Raw genomic sequence first — 17,214 nt, forward strand, 5'->3', positions numbered from 1 at the left:
TAGGAATGTAAGAGAACTTCTACAACACGATAAAGGCTGTATGTGAAAAACCCACAGCTAACATCACACTCACCATTAAGACTGAAAGCTGCTCACCTAAGATCAGGAACAAAACACGGATGCCCACTATTGCCACTTCTATTCAGCAAAGTACTGGAACTTCTATTATTCTTATAATGTCAAAATTCTAAAAATAGGGCACAGAACGGAGCAAATAAAAGCTGAAATCAGTGTTCTGGGTATGGGAAGTGTCAGCAAAGAGCACACACATACCTCAGACCCTTCCTGAAAAGCAGGCATGTTCCCATGGGACGTCTCCACCACCTGATGCAATCTCTTATGAAGTTCATCCATTTTCTGTTTTAACAGCTGTTCTTCAAAAGCATTTGCTTCTTTCCTTTTCATATAATGCCTGTCTTCATTAACTTTAGGATAAAAAATTATTTGTATGTGAATTTTGAATACAGGTTGTCAGAGGCATATATGCAAAGTGAACTAAAGGTATTTTTGGGTGGCTTTTAAAAAAAAATCTTCTCCATGTTTATTAGGTGCTAGAATGGAAACCTGTATTTCAGTTTAATCATAATTTTAACTTACCCTCAGCATGGTTACTGTTATGGATTGAACTGTGTCCCTCAAAAATATGTGTTGTAAATCCTAACCTCTATGCCTGTGGTTATAATACCATTAGGGAATGGGTTGTCTTTGTTACGTTAATGAGACAGGATTAGTGTCGGGTGTAACCTGAGTCAATCTCTTTTGAGATATAAGAGATTAAACAAGCAAGCTGGCAAGGAGAGATGGGGGAAGAGATGTCAAGCCACAGATCTCCCAGGAGCAAAAGCTCAGAAGAGACAAGGACCTTCCTCCAGAGCCCACAGAAAGAGAAAGCCTTCCCCTAGCGCTGGTACCCTGAATTTGGACTTCAGCCTCCTAAACTGTGAGAAAATAAATTGTTTGTTGAAACTATCCACTTGTGATATTTCCACTATAGCAGCATTAGATAACTAAGACAGTTACTTTTATGTTCAGGGCATAAAAATTATAAAAGTTTACAAGTCAATCAACAAATCATTACTTGCTAATAGCACAACATAAAACTAAACAGCTTTTGAGAAATAATCATGGCTGTTCAAATTATGTAAAAATGGAACAGTTTTTAAAAGATAAAAATCCCTAGGTACTTTCTAAAAAGAAGTAAAATACACTCTATGGCCAGTGCATCGAGTACACTTCAGTTAGCCCCACTTCCAGTAACTAGGTTAGCATAACCGCATCACCTACAAGTCCAGCAGTCTGGCTAAAGATTTTAGGTCATGGGTGTGAAAGAGAAACGCGTATCCACCCAGCAAGTGTGCCCTCCATGAGCGTTAACCACCTCGTCTTATTTGTTGACGGAATACAAGAAGCAAAGACCGGAAAAGGAAGGCCTACAGAGTTGTTACAGCCAAATGACATCTCAGATAGATGATACGGAAGCCCTGAGTGAGATAAAGGTTCACCTTCCTCTCCCTAAGGCACGCGTTGTTACAGCAAAACCAAGTGCAAACACTGGTCTTAAGAACAAGGTTTTTGCTATGAGGAAAAAACCTGATCCACTGTCTTGCCATAAATAACACGGCACTCTGATCAAGGGACTCCTTCTCAATGTCTTATTTGTAGTACCTGAGAGCTAAGAAAACTTCTTCTGAACTGCAGTTCCTACCCTAATCCTTTCACAGTACAAGTAACAGACCTAGATGTTTAGAATTGTATATGGAATTTCAAATCCATAAAGATAAAATCTATTTTAAAAATTTAAAATATCTATTTCACTAAAAGATAAGGCAATGCTGGTGTGGACACCTGCTTCAGTGCTGTTTCAGCTATGAGCTCTCCTGTCAAGACATCAATTCAGTCTGTGCATAAATACGGCTGCTAGGCTAGTATTTAACAAAGATTCCTAGGCTTCTAGTAGGATGAGCTGGAGATGGTTTCTGCAGATTCTTTCAGCATAGAGAACTAGCTAGTAAAAATTACTATTCAGAGATGAGGATTATTTTAAACAGCATTAGAAAACTCAAATTATAAGATCGCAAGTACCCCATTGTTCATGCTTTCTCCGTTGGTTATATTTCTGGGCTCTCAGCTCTTCAAAGGAGAACTCTGATTCTCCACGAATAAGCTTCTCCTTGCAATACATAACAACCTGCTTAACGTCAGTTTTGGCTGCCGAAGATGAATGTGCAGAATATTCTGATTTAGAAATCATGATCACCCTCTGCTCCCTATAATGGGGAAAAAGACACTATTTACAACAGGCACTGGAATAGCTCTTGAATGGAAACTAAGGGATAGACTACTGAACTGATTGTACTTGCATATTTGACTCTTTATCACAAGTTGAAGACGTCACTCCAGAAAGCTGTGAACCCTAAAAGGACAGAAACAAAAAACATCAGCGCTCATTTACCTGAGAAACAAAGCAGAACAACCCTTCACTCAAACTACTTCACAAGAGTATGAAAACACTCGAGGGAGGGGGTCCCTTAGCATCAGGTGGATTTATACATGTTCTTTTAAATTATGATTAATATTCCAAGGTTTAACAGTTGGTCTCTATTCACCTGGAGCAGCTGAGGAAGGAGTCAGGAATAGGAGTAAATAGAATGTGTAGCTAATTGCCTCCATGAACAGCTGCCTTCTTGCCATGAGACCAGAAGAAATGGATGGTGCTCAGCTACCATTAATGAATGTTTTGATCAAAGGTTCTATAGCAGCATCCTGATCAAAAGGGGGAAAACTTGGAACAGAATTTCAAATTCTCACGGAAACCAGACTTTCTGGAGCCATTAAAGGCTGGATGACCCCCAAAACTACTGCCTTGAGATATAATCTTTCTGCCTTAAACCAAAACTATCCCCTGAAGTCATCTTTAAACCGAATAACAGTTCAGCTTAATTAGTAAAGAATGTCTGCCTTAAGCACTGTGCTCTTTTAAACAATCATCTACATGGGATCAGACTGACAGCAGCAACTCAAAAGATTAGATGAGAAACTTATGGGCACTGAGTTTATGTCAATGGTGGTGAAATAATTTGGAAAAGGATCCCATGAATGGTTATACTACTTGAAGAATGTAATCAATGTCACTGAACTGTACGTGTAGAAATTGTTGAACTGATTTATATTTTGCTGCATACATGTTCACCAAAAAATAATTTAAAATTTTAAAAGAATCATGGTTAATATCTGGCCTGCTGCCGTCGAGTCAATTCCCACTCATAGCGACCCTACAGGACAGAGTAGAACTGCCCCATACAGTTTCCGAGCAGCACCGGGTGGATTCAAACTGCTGATCTTTCGGTGAGCAGCCAAGCACTTAACCACTGCACCACTGGGGCTCCTGAGAATTACCTAGGAGTATTAAAATTCTGATTGAGGTTACAGGCACCAGCGTTTAAGCTCTGAGTATTTTACACAGGGCTCAGAAGCCTACATGTGGGTGTGACTTCCTGGGCTTATGTGAGGGAGGCCAGCAGAACAGAGGAGGAGGGGATGCTGGCAGGAGAGGCTGCCAGGGAGGAAGTGAAGACAGGAGGCTGTGTAGTGGGGTCCCTAAGTCAGACAAATGTGAGACGTTCTGGTCAGACAATGGTTATTTAGGAGGTTATGTAGTGAGGCCCCTAAGTCAGACAAATGTGACAAGTTCTGGTCAGACAACGGTTATTTAGGAGGTTAGGTAGTGAGGTCCCCAAGTCAGACAAATGTGACAAGTTCTGGTCAGACAATAGTTATTCAGAAGATTGTGTAGTGGGGTCCCTAAGTCAGATAAATGCAAGAAGTTCTGGTCAGACAGTGGTTATTTAGGAGGTTGTGTAGTGGGGGTCCCTAAGTCAGACAAATGTGAGAAGTTCTGGTCAGACAGTGGGTTATTTAGGAGGTTATGTAGTGAGGTCCCTAAGTCAAATGTGACAAGTTCTGGTCAGACAATGTTATTTAAACGTAATATCTGAGGCAAGCAGTGATAGAAAGTCACTTCAGGAGCAGGCTGACATAGAGGTTTGAGTTACGGAAGACCAGGTCCAAGAAATGAGATGCCACAGCGGATGTAGAAACCAGCCCGCACGGCACCTCAATACCATTCCCAGTCTCCCCACAACTACAGACGTTATTTTTACCTGATTCTTAGAAACACAGCCTGTGTTATTCTCTGGATTTGAGTTTGATGTTATCGTTTGATTTAAAACCTGAGCATTATGCAGCGGTTCTGAGGTTCTAGCTGTGGAGAAAACAGGATAAAATCAGGTTAAAACCATATCAAATAAAATTATCATATATTTCTCCTAATCTTTCGATAAGTAGCATAAGAAATAAATCAACTTCTTCAAACTGTCTGAGAAAATAAAACTAAAATAATTTTTTTAGATAAGACAAGTATTATAGACAATTTTCTGATCAACTCAAAATGTCCAAGCAAACACCCGAAAGAAATGTAAAACCTGACTAGTTATTTCAAACAGCAGGATAGGATAGTCAATGCTTATTGTTTGAAATATCTTTATTTCTTAAAAATTTGCAGTAAATATATTTGATTCAACTCAAAATACAAGGATTCCAAAGTAAGTATTATCCTCAAATCTGATTTTTTTTTTTAATCCTAAAAATATAGTCAAATCATCAAGGTTTTCTTGTGGGTTTGCTTTTCTAAAGTGCTGAGACGCAGCCCCTGCTCTCCAGGGCGATTTAGTGAGCATTATTATCATCAGGGTACCTTCCCTGTTACCTGAAATAATACAGTTTGGTATGTAATAGATACTGCATGGATTTTCTTTTTTTTAAAAGAAATTTTAGAAAGCAGTGCAAATCAGAAACTAAATTATCAACAACTCAGACATTTTGGAAAGCATTATTTTACCTTGAGCTGGCAAATGAGTTTCAGTGACGCGTTTCTGAAATAACCTAAATGACAGCAGTAAAGGCATCAATGTAGACTGTGTAAGCGTACGGTTTAAAACATCTCTGTATTAAAGTGAAAACTAAATAGAGCGCTTATTATAAGCTTGTGAAGACTGAGGGCAAGAGAGAATGTAAAGGTGAAGTACAGAGTTGCTTCAACATTACAAAAAAGTCATTGAATATCTTCATACCTAGTGCATTTATATTAGAAGAAAAATTCCTCATTTTGCCTAGTTTATGTTAGTATTTCTTAACCTCATGTAACAAACGTACCCTCCTTCTCTGGGGATCAAGTCTGTAAACGTTACAACACAAGGTGTTTGAGTTCTTACTTTTAGGCATTTTATACATCTGAGTCATGAAGAATATAATATTTGGTAGAAAGAAATGAACGTACAAAACTCAGACTGCGCCTTCAACAAGCAGATGTACTGCTGTTCATGTCCCGTGAGAGGTTCTCAGAGTCGGCATTTCAAGGCACCTTTACACATTAACTATACCTGAAAAGTGAAGTGTAATTTGCAAGCCTGACATTTTTGGGTGACATGGCAAAAGTATAAAGAGACTAAGAGATGTACAACCAAATGCAATCTGTGGACCTTGGTTCTTCAAACAAATGGTTTAAAAAAAATTTTTTTTTCACATGATGGGGTAATTTCAATAGTGACTGAAAATTGTTAATTTTGTTAGGTGTGACAACCACATCAAGGTTCTCTAAGAAATAACCCTCTAGAGATGTTTATGGACATGTTTGGGGTGAAACATTTTACTGTCTTGGATTTGCTTTAAAACTCTTCAGCACAGAAAAAATATGATCAAAGCAAAGTGTTAATAACTATTAAAAGCAGAAGATAGGTAAACGGAGGTTCATTATAGTAACTTTTCCTTCTTACTTGATATCTAAAATTTCTCGTAATACAGTTTTAAAAAGCATGAGCACTGTAGCAAAGCTGACAACGTGAGAGGATATTAAACGCCGGGGAGGAGCGCACTGAGACAAGCAGGCCCGACACCGCCAGCGAGCGGGGAGCAGCGAGCACTGGTATAAACTTCTGAGCAGGCAGTTTGGCAAAATGCACCAAAAGCCTTAAAACTCTTCATACGCCACTTGACTTAATAGTTTCAATTCTGAGAATCCATCAGTAGGCATTAGATAAAAATAGGAATTATATTAGAAAATACTTTTATGATCAAGAAAAAAAGGCCTTGATACAAAGCTGCATGTGTATGTAAAGCGTGCCTGCAATCCTGCAACAAGCAGAGAAAAAACGCCGATTAAAATGCCAAAAGGTTTCTTCTCCTTCTTTGGTTTTCTGTACTTTCAAAATTTCCAAAATGAAGTGTATTTAATTACACAAAAAGCAACAAATAGTCAAGGTTATTCATTATATCATTCTTTATAAAAATCAAAATGTTGGAAACAGCTTAAATGTTCACGAATAGTTAAACTATGACCTAACTCTGACAGATTTCACAGCCACTTTATAAGTAGTATAAAGCTCTTCTCTCTTAAGGGAATTATAAAGCTCAGTATGCAGAACCAGCCATATGGCACAATTTACTCTGCGAAAATACGCAAACACAGAGACACACATTACGGGCATGGGAAAAGAGACTGGAAGGAAATGCACAAAAACGCTAACATAGCATTTCTAGGTGCTTTTTAGTTCTTTACACCACTCTATATTGTCTACATTTTCCACAAGGAGAAGAACTGCCCTGTAAAAGAGATGCTCAGAGTAAGCATCACACCGTAAAGCAGGAACTGGCACCCAGAGATTTCTTTGGAAACTACCTGTACTGTTGCTGCAGCAGCTCTCTAGGTTCAGCCTGGTTCTGAATCCCCCTCCGAAGAACAGCACTGGCATGCTGCAGCTCTCCCTGGCCTTCCAGGTGCCCAGCCCAGGCGACATACAGAGGAGACGACAGGGTCCCAATCCCATGGTTGTACAGAAACTCATAGAACTGATGGAGGTCACTGTTGTACTCGGCCTACAGGAGCCCAAACAAACAACATAAGAACAAAGAAAGCCTCTTCTAGGTCTGGCCCAGCATGGAGTCGGCCCCCGGCGTCCAGTTTTCATGGAGGCCTCAGGGATGGTGGAGGAGGCACCTATGTTGTTTGATGGCAGCCTTAAAGGTGAGGCTCATTCCTGCCTTTGACATTCAACACCCTCACAACTACCCACCCTTCTTCCCAAGACGGACCCATTATCTCAAGCATTGCTTTTATTTGTCTTGATGTGAGCTTGCTCAAGTTCTACAGCGTGCCTCCCATCCCAGTGCTGTGTAATTTAGTGAACAACTCCTGTTTATCCTATCTACTCCATTCATGATTTTATTACTAGGGCGCCTGACCCCAAGCCGATTGCCAGATGAGAGTCCCAGCCTCTTCAAGTCTACCCTGAGGGAGCATTCTCTATTTACTACTGATTTTAGTGTCTGAGTTAATATTTCGTTGATTACTCACAATGAATTCAATTTTCTCCCAGGAACCCTCTTAGGACCTGGGAGTGTCTGCCTATCCAGCCCCCCTCCCATGGAGCACAGTTCTACTCTGACACAACGGGGCAATGAATTGGAATCGACTCAAGAGCAACTGTTTCTTTTTAATAGAAAAATAATCTTAAAATTTAGGGGGGAAAAGCAAAAGTATAACATGATTATAGTTTGATTATACATCTGAAAGTATACTTACAAATTTTAAACAGTAACTGATGAATCTTGGGTCATTGTGGTATCTCTTCTTATCTAAAAACTCCTTCATTAAATGTTCTAATAATGTTGTCAGGTATTCTTTATTCTTAGGAAAATTTTCTTCTACCCACTGCATATAACTAGAAAAATATAGATAATGTCAATTGTCAGAGCAGCAACTATTTGTTTAAAGGAAAAAAGTAAACTAAATGCTAACCTTTCCCATTCACCAAGTGGGTCATCACCCCTGTAACTCTGCATATGGGCCTCAAACATCCTGGAACACAGAAAAATGAGAACATGGGATATTAATGATATAGCCTCTAAAAGCAAAAGATATATTTGATTTTACGTAATATTTATCATTTATATACCTTGAAATGGAAATCTTAAACATCAACTGAAATGCTATATAAAAATTAAAGCCTCAGAAGTGGTCGTGTTTTTCCAGAAGAAAGACCCAGAGCCCCGGAAGTTACCCCTAGAAAGTGGCTTACATGATAGGGAGTGAGGGAGAGGGGACTTCACTAGATAGCAATCCACTCGGAATTGACTCGATGGCAATGGTTTTAACTAGATAGTAGACAAGAATTACCTTAAGTCAAGGGAGGGACAACACACACTACAGGGGAAGTCAGCACAACTGGACTAAAGCAAAAGCTAAGCAGTTTCCTAAACACAACCAAACACTTCGAGGGACAGAGGAGCAGGGGCTGGGGTCTGGGGACCATGGTTTTGGGGACATCTAGGTCAACTGGCATAACAAAATGTATTAAGAAAAAGTTCTGCATCCCACTTTGGTGAGTGGCATCTAGGGTCTTAAAAGCTTGTGAGCAGCCGTCTAAGATGCATCAATTGGTCCCAACCCAACTGGAGCAGAGGAGAATGAAGAACATCAAAGACACAAGGAAAATATTAGCCCAAGAAACAAAAACGCCACATAAACCAGAGACTATCAGTCTGAGACCAGAAAAACTAGAGGGTGCCTGGCTACCACCAGTGACAGCCCTGACAGGGAACACAACAGACAGTCCCTGACAGAGCAGGAGGAAAGTGTGGATCAGAACTCAATTCCAGTAAAAAGACCAGATTTAATGGTCTGACTGAGACTGGAGGAACCCTGTAAGCCATGGCCCCCAGATGCTCTATTAACCCAGAACTAAAATCATTCCTGAAGCCCACTCTTCAGACAAAAGTTAGACTGCACTATAAAACATGAAATAATACTTGTGAAGAGTGTGCTTCTTAGTTCAAGCGGATACATGAGACCAAATGGGCGGCTCCTGTCTGGAGGCAGGATGAGAAGGCAGGAAGGGACAGGAGCTGGTTGGAGGGATACGGGAAAGCCTGGATGGAAAGGGGGAGTGTGCTGTCACATTATAGAGATTGCAACTAGGGTCACATTAACAATATGTGTATAAATTTTTGTATGAGAAATTAACTTGAGCTGTAAACCTTCACCTGAAGCACAATTAAAAAAGCACTAAGAAAAAAGAAACAAAGTACCAATAAAAGACCTTAATTTGCAAAAAGAAAAAAAAAAAGTGACTTAGATGAGAGAGGCAGCTGGAAGAGGGTCCCCACCTCTGTCCCCAAGAGTCTCCTCTCACTGATGTCCCAAGGTGCTACCACCATCATGAGGGGGCGCTGTCAAAAGTTTGCTCTTCCTCCTCCTGGTCTGACCAGGCATGGCGCTAACTCAGACCCCTCTGTTTGAGACAAGGATGGAACACAGATTCAAAGAGGGCTTGTGAATAGCTGTGAGAGAGCCCAGGGTACCCCAAACCAGGGTTTCCAGATACAGTTTGCTTCTCAGGCCTCAATGAAACGCAGCGTCCCTGAGGAAGAACACAAGATGGCAGGGCTCAAAACTCAGCTACTGTCTGACTCTGGCTCCCAGAGAATTGCACTTGCTCCCTACTTCCACGGACCCAACCACGGCTTAAAAAATAATCAGTCAGACAGAGCTTTCCACGGAAGCTCACGTGCTAGTGAGGTAAACAAACAAACAGGAAGAAATATGTACAATAATGTTAGGCAACATGAAGTGCACAGAAGAAAAGAAAAAGAAGGGGCAAGAGTGTGACAAGAGTTATTATTTTTCGGTGGGGTGGTCAGGGAAGGCCCACCTCTGAGGGTGTAACATTTGAGCAATGCCAGACAGCCATGCAGCTATATGGGGGGAAATGGTGAAGGCAGAGAGAACTTCATGAACAAAGAAGGTAAAAATGACTTTACTTTGTTCCAGGAAGAGAACCAAGTGTGCTAAACAAGGGCGTGGGGGGTGAGGAGCAGAGGTAGAAAGCTGAGAGGCCAGGCACAGCTTGAAGAAAAGGGGGAATTAGACAAGACCTAATTTGGTGGTGGGTTGGACCGCCACTTGTTGGGAACAGTGCAAGTGTGAAATTTGGGGTATTGGGTTTTTGTTTTTGTTTTTTTAATATCTTCTTCGTTGTTGTTCTAAAGATGAATGTAACATTTCTCAATTTGAGATTTTTCACCTGTACAATTTAGTGACACTAATTACATTAATCACGTTGTGCAACTATCACCAATATCCTTTGCCAAATTTTCTATCACCATAAACAGAAACTCAGTGCTTCCTAAACAACTCCTCCTTCCCTCCTGCCCTGGGTGTGTTTAGAAGAAAGTCGGGGGGACTTGCTGATGGGACCGCACACTGTGTGAGTGTGGGCCTTCTGTATCTGGTTTCTGAAAACAGGCTGAGCAATTAAGGTGCTCTTTGTCTTTCTGAACAGAACCCTGGCGGTGCAGTAGTCAAACACTCAGCTGCACCAGCGGGAGAAAGATGTGGCAGTTGGCTTCCACAAGGATCACACAGCCTTAGAAACCTTACGGAGCAGTTCTACTCGGTCCTATAGGGTTGCTATGAGTCGGAATTGACTCCACGGCAACAGGTCTTGTTTAGGTTTTTAGTTTATCTTTCTAAAATACCCAGGCAAGTAAGGGCTACCCATACCCAGCAAACTAACTTTAGAAAGGGAGGGGACATGATACAGTCACGCATAGTCATTGACTGTATGAGCATAACTATGCATTAAGCCTCCAGTCATGCATATTCATTGAGGTCCCAATGACTAGGGGTCTCTGGACTTTGGAGCTCTCTTTTTGGGGCTTCCAGGATTGGTGAGAACACTCTTGCAGAAGAGAGGATGTGGCAAATTCCTGGGGACAATGGAAACCTCGTGCCAGGATCACTCCCAAACCTAGCCTGATGTGTCTCTTTGCTTGTATCCTTTCTGGTTATAATAAATGGGTGACTGTAAGTATAGTTAATAAACCCATTGCCATCGACTCCATGTCTACTCCTAGCGACCCTATAGGACAGAGTAGAACTGCCCCATAGCGTTTCCAAGGCTGTAATCTTTATGGAAGCAGACTGCCACATCTTTCTCCCACAGGGTGGCTGGTAGGTTCGAAACACTGACCTACGGTTAGCAGTAGAATGCTTAACAAAAGTATAGTTAATAGTCTCCGTGAATTTTGTAATGAACCCATAGGGGCAATGAGCCAGTAGGAGCTGGCAGTAAAGACTCCTGAGCTCATGGCTGCTACCTGATGACCCGGCCTCAGGTGGCCAGGGATGTTTACCTGGCTCAGGACAGCCAGAGATGAGGTCTGATCTAATTCTCAGTGGTTAGGATCTGAGAGTTTTTGCCAGGGTAGTGGTTGGCAACGAAGAATGGAAATGTGGGAAGGTGAACCTGGATCCATTTCCAGGTGGAAACTGGATCCACTTCCAGGTGGAAACTGGATTCATGCTGATCCTCCCACTCAGTTAGTGATAAAGGTGGGGTTTGCCCACCTTGCCCCTCTTACAGTGCAGTTTGTAGTGTCCTCCTTGCAGACAGAGAATCAAGTTAAAGAAGATTCCCAGGTTTTCCATCTGAGAAATTATATGATTTTTTGAAAAAGGGATTTAAGAACAATACTTGCTTCTAGCTATCATCTCTGTGTAAAAATGAAATCAATGTTTCTTAAGATTCAAAATCCAGAAGCCACAAAAGAAAAGCTTGATAAAGTCAATTGCATATAAATAAAAAGCTTCTACATGTCAATAAAAACAAACAAACAAACAAAAACTCACTAACTCACACTTCCTCATCTTAAAACATATTATACAGCTACAGTAATCAAAACAGCCTGGTACTGGTATAACAATAGACACAGAGATGAATGGAATAGAATTGAAAGTCCAGAAATAAACCCACACATCTATGATCAACGGATTTTTGACAAGGGTACTAAGTCCATTCTGTGGGGAAGAAGAGTCTCTTCAATAAATGGTACTAGGAAAATTGGATTTCCACATGCAGAAAAATGAAACAGGATCCACGCCTCTCACCATACACAAAAACAACTCAAGATGGATTAAGGACCCAAATGTGCAAACTAAAACCATAAAATTCTTAGAAGAACAAGCAGGGGCAACACTGTAAGGCTTAGCTTTCAACAATGGATTATCTAATATAATAAAATATATAATAAAAGCACCAACAGCAAAAGACAAAATAAATAAACAAGACCTCATAAAAATCAAAAAAAACTTTTGTTCATCAAAAGACTTTACCAAAAAAGTGAAAAGACAAGCTACCGACTGGGAGAGTATCTTTGGAAACCATATATCCAATAAGAATCTAATAACCAAAATATACATAAAACTTCAACAACTTAACAACAAAAAGACAAATAACCCAACCATAAAATGGGAAAAGGACTCGGACAGACATTTCATTAAAGAGGACATTCAAATGGCCACCAAACATAAGAAAAGACGCTCAGCGTCATTAGGCATCAGAGATGCAAATCAAAACCACAGCAAGATACCATTACATTCCCACTAAGATGGCTAAGATGAAAAAAAAAAACAAAACACAGAAAATAACAAATGTTGGTAAGGATGTCGGGAAACTGGAACCCTCACCCATTGCTGGTGGGAATGCAAAATGGTACAGCCGTTGTGGAAAACAGTGCGGCGGTTCCTCAAAGACCTAAAAGTGGAACTACCATATGACCCAGCAATTCCACTCCTAGGTGTATACCACAGACTTGAAAGCAGAGACTCAGAGACATGCATATCAATGTTCACTGCAGTACTATTCACAATAGTGAAAAGACGGAAACAACCTAACTATCCAGCAACAGATGAATGGATACACAAAACGTGGTACATACATACAGGGGAGTTCTACTCAGCCAGCAGACAAATGAAGTCTTGACACATGCTACAATATGGAGGGAGCTTGAAGACATGCTGAGTAAAATAAGTTAGTCACTGATGGACAAGTATTGTATGACTTCACTTATATAAAAAGACAAGAAAAGGCAAATGTATAGAGACCAAAGTTTATTAGTGGTTACCAAAGATGGGGGGAGGGGGCAGTTAACGGTGATGGACAAATTGCATTGATGAAGGGTAGGGTTGCACAGCCATTTATTGTAATTGCTGTCAATAAGGAGTACACCTGTAAAAAGCTGATACAGCAAAAGTTGTGTAATAGATATTGTTATGGATTGAATTATGTCCCCCCCAAAATACGTGTTGTAAACCCTAACCTCTATGCCTGTGGTTATAATCCCATTTGGGAATGGGTTGTCTTTGTTACATTAACGAGGCAGGATTAGTGTAGGGTGTATCCTGAGTTAATCTCTTGAGATACAAAAAAGATTAAACAAGCAAGCAGAGGAGAGATGGGTAAGACAGATGCCAAGACACATGGAGATCTCCATGGAACCAGGAAACAGAAGCTGAAGAGACAAGTACCTTCCTTCAGAGCCAAGAGAGAGAGAAAGCCTTCCGCTAGAGCCAGCGCTCGGAATCTGGACTTCTAGCCTGCTAAACTGTGAGAAAATGAATTTGTTTGTTAAAGCCATCCATTTGTGGTATTTCTGTAACAGCAGTACTAGATAACTAAGACAGATACATTCAAAATAATGACAAAAAAAGAAAAAGAGTAGCTGCTGAGGCTTCTTATGTACAACCAAAAACCTCATGGGATTTGGTTCCTTCGTTCGGAGGTTTTGGGGCATGGTTTCATGGGACATCCCAGTTAAGTGGCCTAATAATGTGTTTAGTGCTTCTGTTCTACCTCCTAGTTCACTGCCTAGCACCTGGGGTCTTAAAAGCTTGCAAGTGGCCGTCCAAGGTACAACAATTGGTCTCTATTAGCCTGGAACAACAGAAGAAGGAAAGTCAGGAAACGGAATGGGTGGCTAATTTCCTCCGTGAACAACTGCCTCCTTTGCCATGAGACCAGAAGAACTGGGTGGTGCCCTGCTACCATGACTGACCATTTTGATCAGTCTATAGAAGAATCCTGATCAAAAAGGGGAAAAATGTAGAACAGAATTTCAAATTCTCATAGACTCCAGAACTTTCTGGAGCTAAGGGGGCTGGATGAACCCCAGAAACTATCGCCCTGAGATAAACCTTAAACCAAAAACATCCCCTGAAGTCTTTTTAAAACCGATCAATAGTTTAGCTCAACTAGTAAAAAATGTCTGCCTTGAGCATTATGCTCTTTTAAGAACTATCTATATGGGATCAAATTGACAACAGCAACTGGAAAGATTAGATAGGAATCTTAGGGGGCAGTGAGTTTATGTTAATGGGGGAGGAACAACTCAGACAAGGAGAGTAAGAATGGTTGCACAGCTCGAAGAATGTAATCAGTGTCAATGAATTGTATGTGCAGAAACAACTGAATTGCTGTATGTTTTGCTGTGTATATTCTCAACAACAACAAAAAAACCACTAAGCAAAGTCAAAAGCACTAATGAACTTGGGAAAAAAAACAGAGCTTCCAGAAGTTAAGAAGAAAAGGACCAACCCAATCAATTTAAAAAGGGGCAAAAAGCATGAAAGACATTTCGCAGAAAAATATACATGGCTCTCTAATGTGAAAAGATCTTCGACCTCTCTCATAAGAGAAATCTGCCTGAGATACAATTTGTCACCCATCAGATTGGCAAAAATAAAGTTTTAAAATGTGACAACTGTGTGTAGGTGAAACGATAGGACGGGTGCTCTCAAACCTTGCTTGCAGGTGGGAGTGTGCTCAGTCCCTGCCAAGGGAATCCACAATTACAGGTGGATTTCCTTTCAGTCCAGCAAACCCACTTCTGAGAATCTTGAGTACACTGGTACATGTGCAAAATGCCATATGTACAAGATTTTCCACTGTGGCATTATTTATAATAGCAAACGACTGTCAACAACACAAGTGTCCATCAATCAGAGACTGCTTAGATCAATTATAGCACATGAAATATTATGAAGCTATAAAAACGAAAGAGGAAGAACTTTCTGTACTGATAGAGAGGGTCAAGGATATTGTTAAACAAGAAAAGCAATATATATGTTGTTACATTTTATGTGATAAAAGCAGGAATTATACACACACATACATGTATAAACAAAAAAAAAAAAAAGAAAACCACTGCGGTCGAGTCGATTCTGACTCACACACAGCAACTCTATAGGACAGAGTAGAACTGCCCCATAGAGTTTCCAAGGAGCACCTCGTCGATTTGAACTTCCGACCTTTTGGTTAGCAGCGGAACTCTTAACTACTATGCCACCAGAGTTTCCACATACATGTACAGATATGTTAAAATATTATAAATATTTATATTCACAAAATCAAAGAATAAAGAGACTTAAAAAAATGGTTTCACATGAGGGTGGGGGAGTAGACTAGTATAGGAAAGCTGAGTGAATATCTTTCTAAATCTTTTTCTTTTAAACCATATAAATGTATTACTTACTTTCAAAAGCTAAAAAAATAATTATTTCTAACTTCTTAATCTCCTCTCATGCCTCATAGAACTTTCCCCCAGAAACACGTGTAACAGACCTGCCTACGGCAAACGTTTCATGTTCAACATCAACAAAATTTCCCTAGTATATTGGCCTAAATACACGGTAATTTAATACTAAAATACTCAATTCTTTAGAGCAAATTCGTCTTTAGAAAGTTAAAATAAGGTCAGAAATACCTGATTTACCTATAAATATAGAAAAAAAGCTTCTAAAAAGAGAATAGTTTACTGTCTAAATCAAAGTTTAAAAAGTCTCAAAGCAAATAGATTTTTTTTTACCTGCACTTAAACATCTCGATCTTCAGATCCCAAAGAAAGTAAGATTTTACCTTGTTTCTCTTACTGTCACGAAGTCACCTGGACTCGTGGCGACCCCACGCACAACAGAAAGAAGCCCTGCCCGGTCCTGGGCCATCCCCATGATTGGTCGAGGGTAAGGCCATTGTGATACATTGGGTGTTCACTGACTGATTTTTGTCAGTAGATCACCAGGACTTTCTTCCTAGTCTAAGGCTGAAGCTCCGCTGAAACCTGTTCAGCATGATAGCAACCCACAAGCCTCCACTGACAGAAGAGCGGTTGCTATGGGGAGAATTCAACCAGTGAACCACGATAAAACTAAGCAGTTTTACCTTCTGTGACATACATTTAACTGTTTAAAATTCTTTTTGAAACATCATCTGCATAAATCACCGAAGACAAACAACAAAGACATGTTGGCGGGTTGGAATAAATGAGTCAACAGTAAGCGAAGCTTTTTTTCTCAAAGGTGCTCTTATTCAAACTTTAAGACTGGACCGTGGGGTTGTGGGTAAGAGGGCAATTTTCCGTTCTTGGTAATTCTGTAGTAGGATTTTTAATCAACTGACTCGTTAGGTCAGCCCTTCTTCCGCATCAGCGATCTGCCCAGACGGGGTTCCCTACAGAGAACAAACAGGAGCTCCGCGGCCCCACAAACGCCCACCCAACGGTCACGGGGTCGCGTTCCGGCGCGGGCGCGCCGGGTGGCACCGCCTGCGGCCCCGGCCCTTCCCACGCCCGGAGCGGCCGCAGCCCGGGTGGGATGGACTCGAGGCCACCGAGGCCGGACGGACCGCGCGAGGACCCGCAGACGCCAGGCCCCCCCAGCCCCTCGGCGGCCCGCAGCCCGGGCCGCGCCCTCCGCCTCGCCCCCACCCGTCCCACAGACACTTACTGGAAGACATTTTCCGCGTTATCCATGGCGAGGGGGTACGCGGGCCAGCTGCAGCCCCTCAGGGACGCGCGCCACCACCCGCCGCTAATTCAAACCTCCCGCGCAGCCGCAGTCCGGGCGCTGAGCGTTTGCGGGGTGCCTGGCCATTGGCTCGGCTGTACAGAGGCTGGCCAATTGCCCGGGCCGTTGCCGGGAGACCAAGTCCCGCCTCCCTCCGCGCGCTGCAGGCTCCCCCACTTCCGTAGCCCTCCCCGGAACCGGAAGCTCCGGGCGGGCGCTGAGAGGAGTGGGCTTCCGGCTGCGGCAGGTTGGTGGTGCTCCGTGGGCTCGGGCGCGGGGCGTTGTTAAGCTTCTGGCTCACGTCAGCCTTTCGGTATTCCTCTGGCTTACGTGACCAGCTCGATGTACCCGAGTCGGAGAAGTAGTGCGTCTGCAACTGGCTCCTGAAGATCGCGCCTCTTCGTCCGTTTCTTAAATATGTGAACTAGAACCAATGTTCAGGGAAAGAAGAGAAAGAATCCCGTTTGTAGGGCGGAGACCCT

At 41.7% G+C, this 17,214-nt stretch overlaps 1 protein-coding gene across 1 annotated transcript in view; it reads right to left on the reverse strand.

Annotated features, from left to right (window-relative positions):
* The window catches only part of BUB1 (BUB1 mitotic checkpoint serine/threonine kinase), a 49,917-nt gene extending 33,135 nt beyond the window's left edge, over positions 1 to 16,782 (reverse strand). The window contains exons 1-9 of the mRNA XM_023734373.1: positions 16,673 to 16,782; positions 7,853 to 7,912; positions 7,637 to 7,775; positions 6,734 to 6,930; positions 4,898 to 4,941; positions 4,161 to 4,261; positions 2,361 to 2,413; positions 2,083 to 2,267; positions 274 to 425 (exon numbers count right to left, since the gene is read on the reverse strand). Coding sequence (XP_023590141.1) covers positions 274 to 425; positions 2,083 to 2,267; positions 2,361 to 2,413; positions 4,161 to 4,261; positions 4,898 to 4,941; positions 6,734 to 6,930; positions 7,637 to 7,775; positions 7,853 to 7,912; positions 16,673 to 16,698 — 957 coding nt within the window. The 5' untranslated portion in view covers positions 16,699 to 16,782. The remainder of the gene's footprint in view (positions 1 to 273; positions 426 to 2,082; positions 2,268 to 2,360; positions 2,414 to 4,160; positions 4,262 to 4,897; positions 4,942 to 6,733; positions 6,931 to 7,636; positions 7,776 to 7,852; positions 7,913 to 16,672) is intronic.
* Between the last annotated feature and the right edge of the window lie 432 nt (positions 16,783 to 17,214).

This window comes from Trichechus manatus, unplaced genomic scaffold (assembly GCF_000243295.1).
Source record: "Trichechus manatus latirostris isolate Lorelei unplaced genomic scaffold, TriManLat1.0 scaffold00004, whole genome shotgun sequence".
Lineage (NCBI taxonomy): Eukaryota > Metazoa > Chordata > Mammalia > Sirenia > Trichechidae > Trichechus > Trichechus manatus.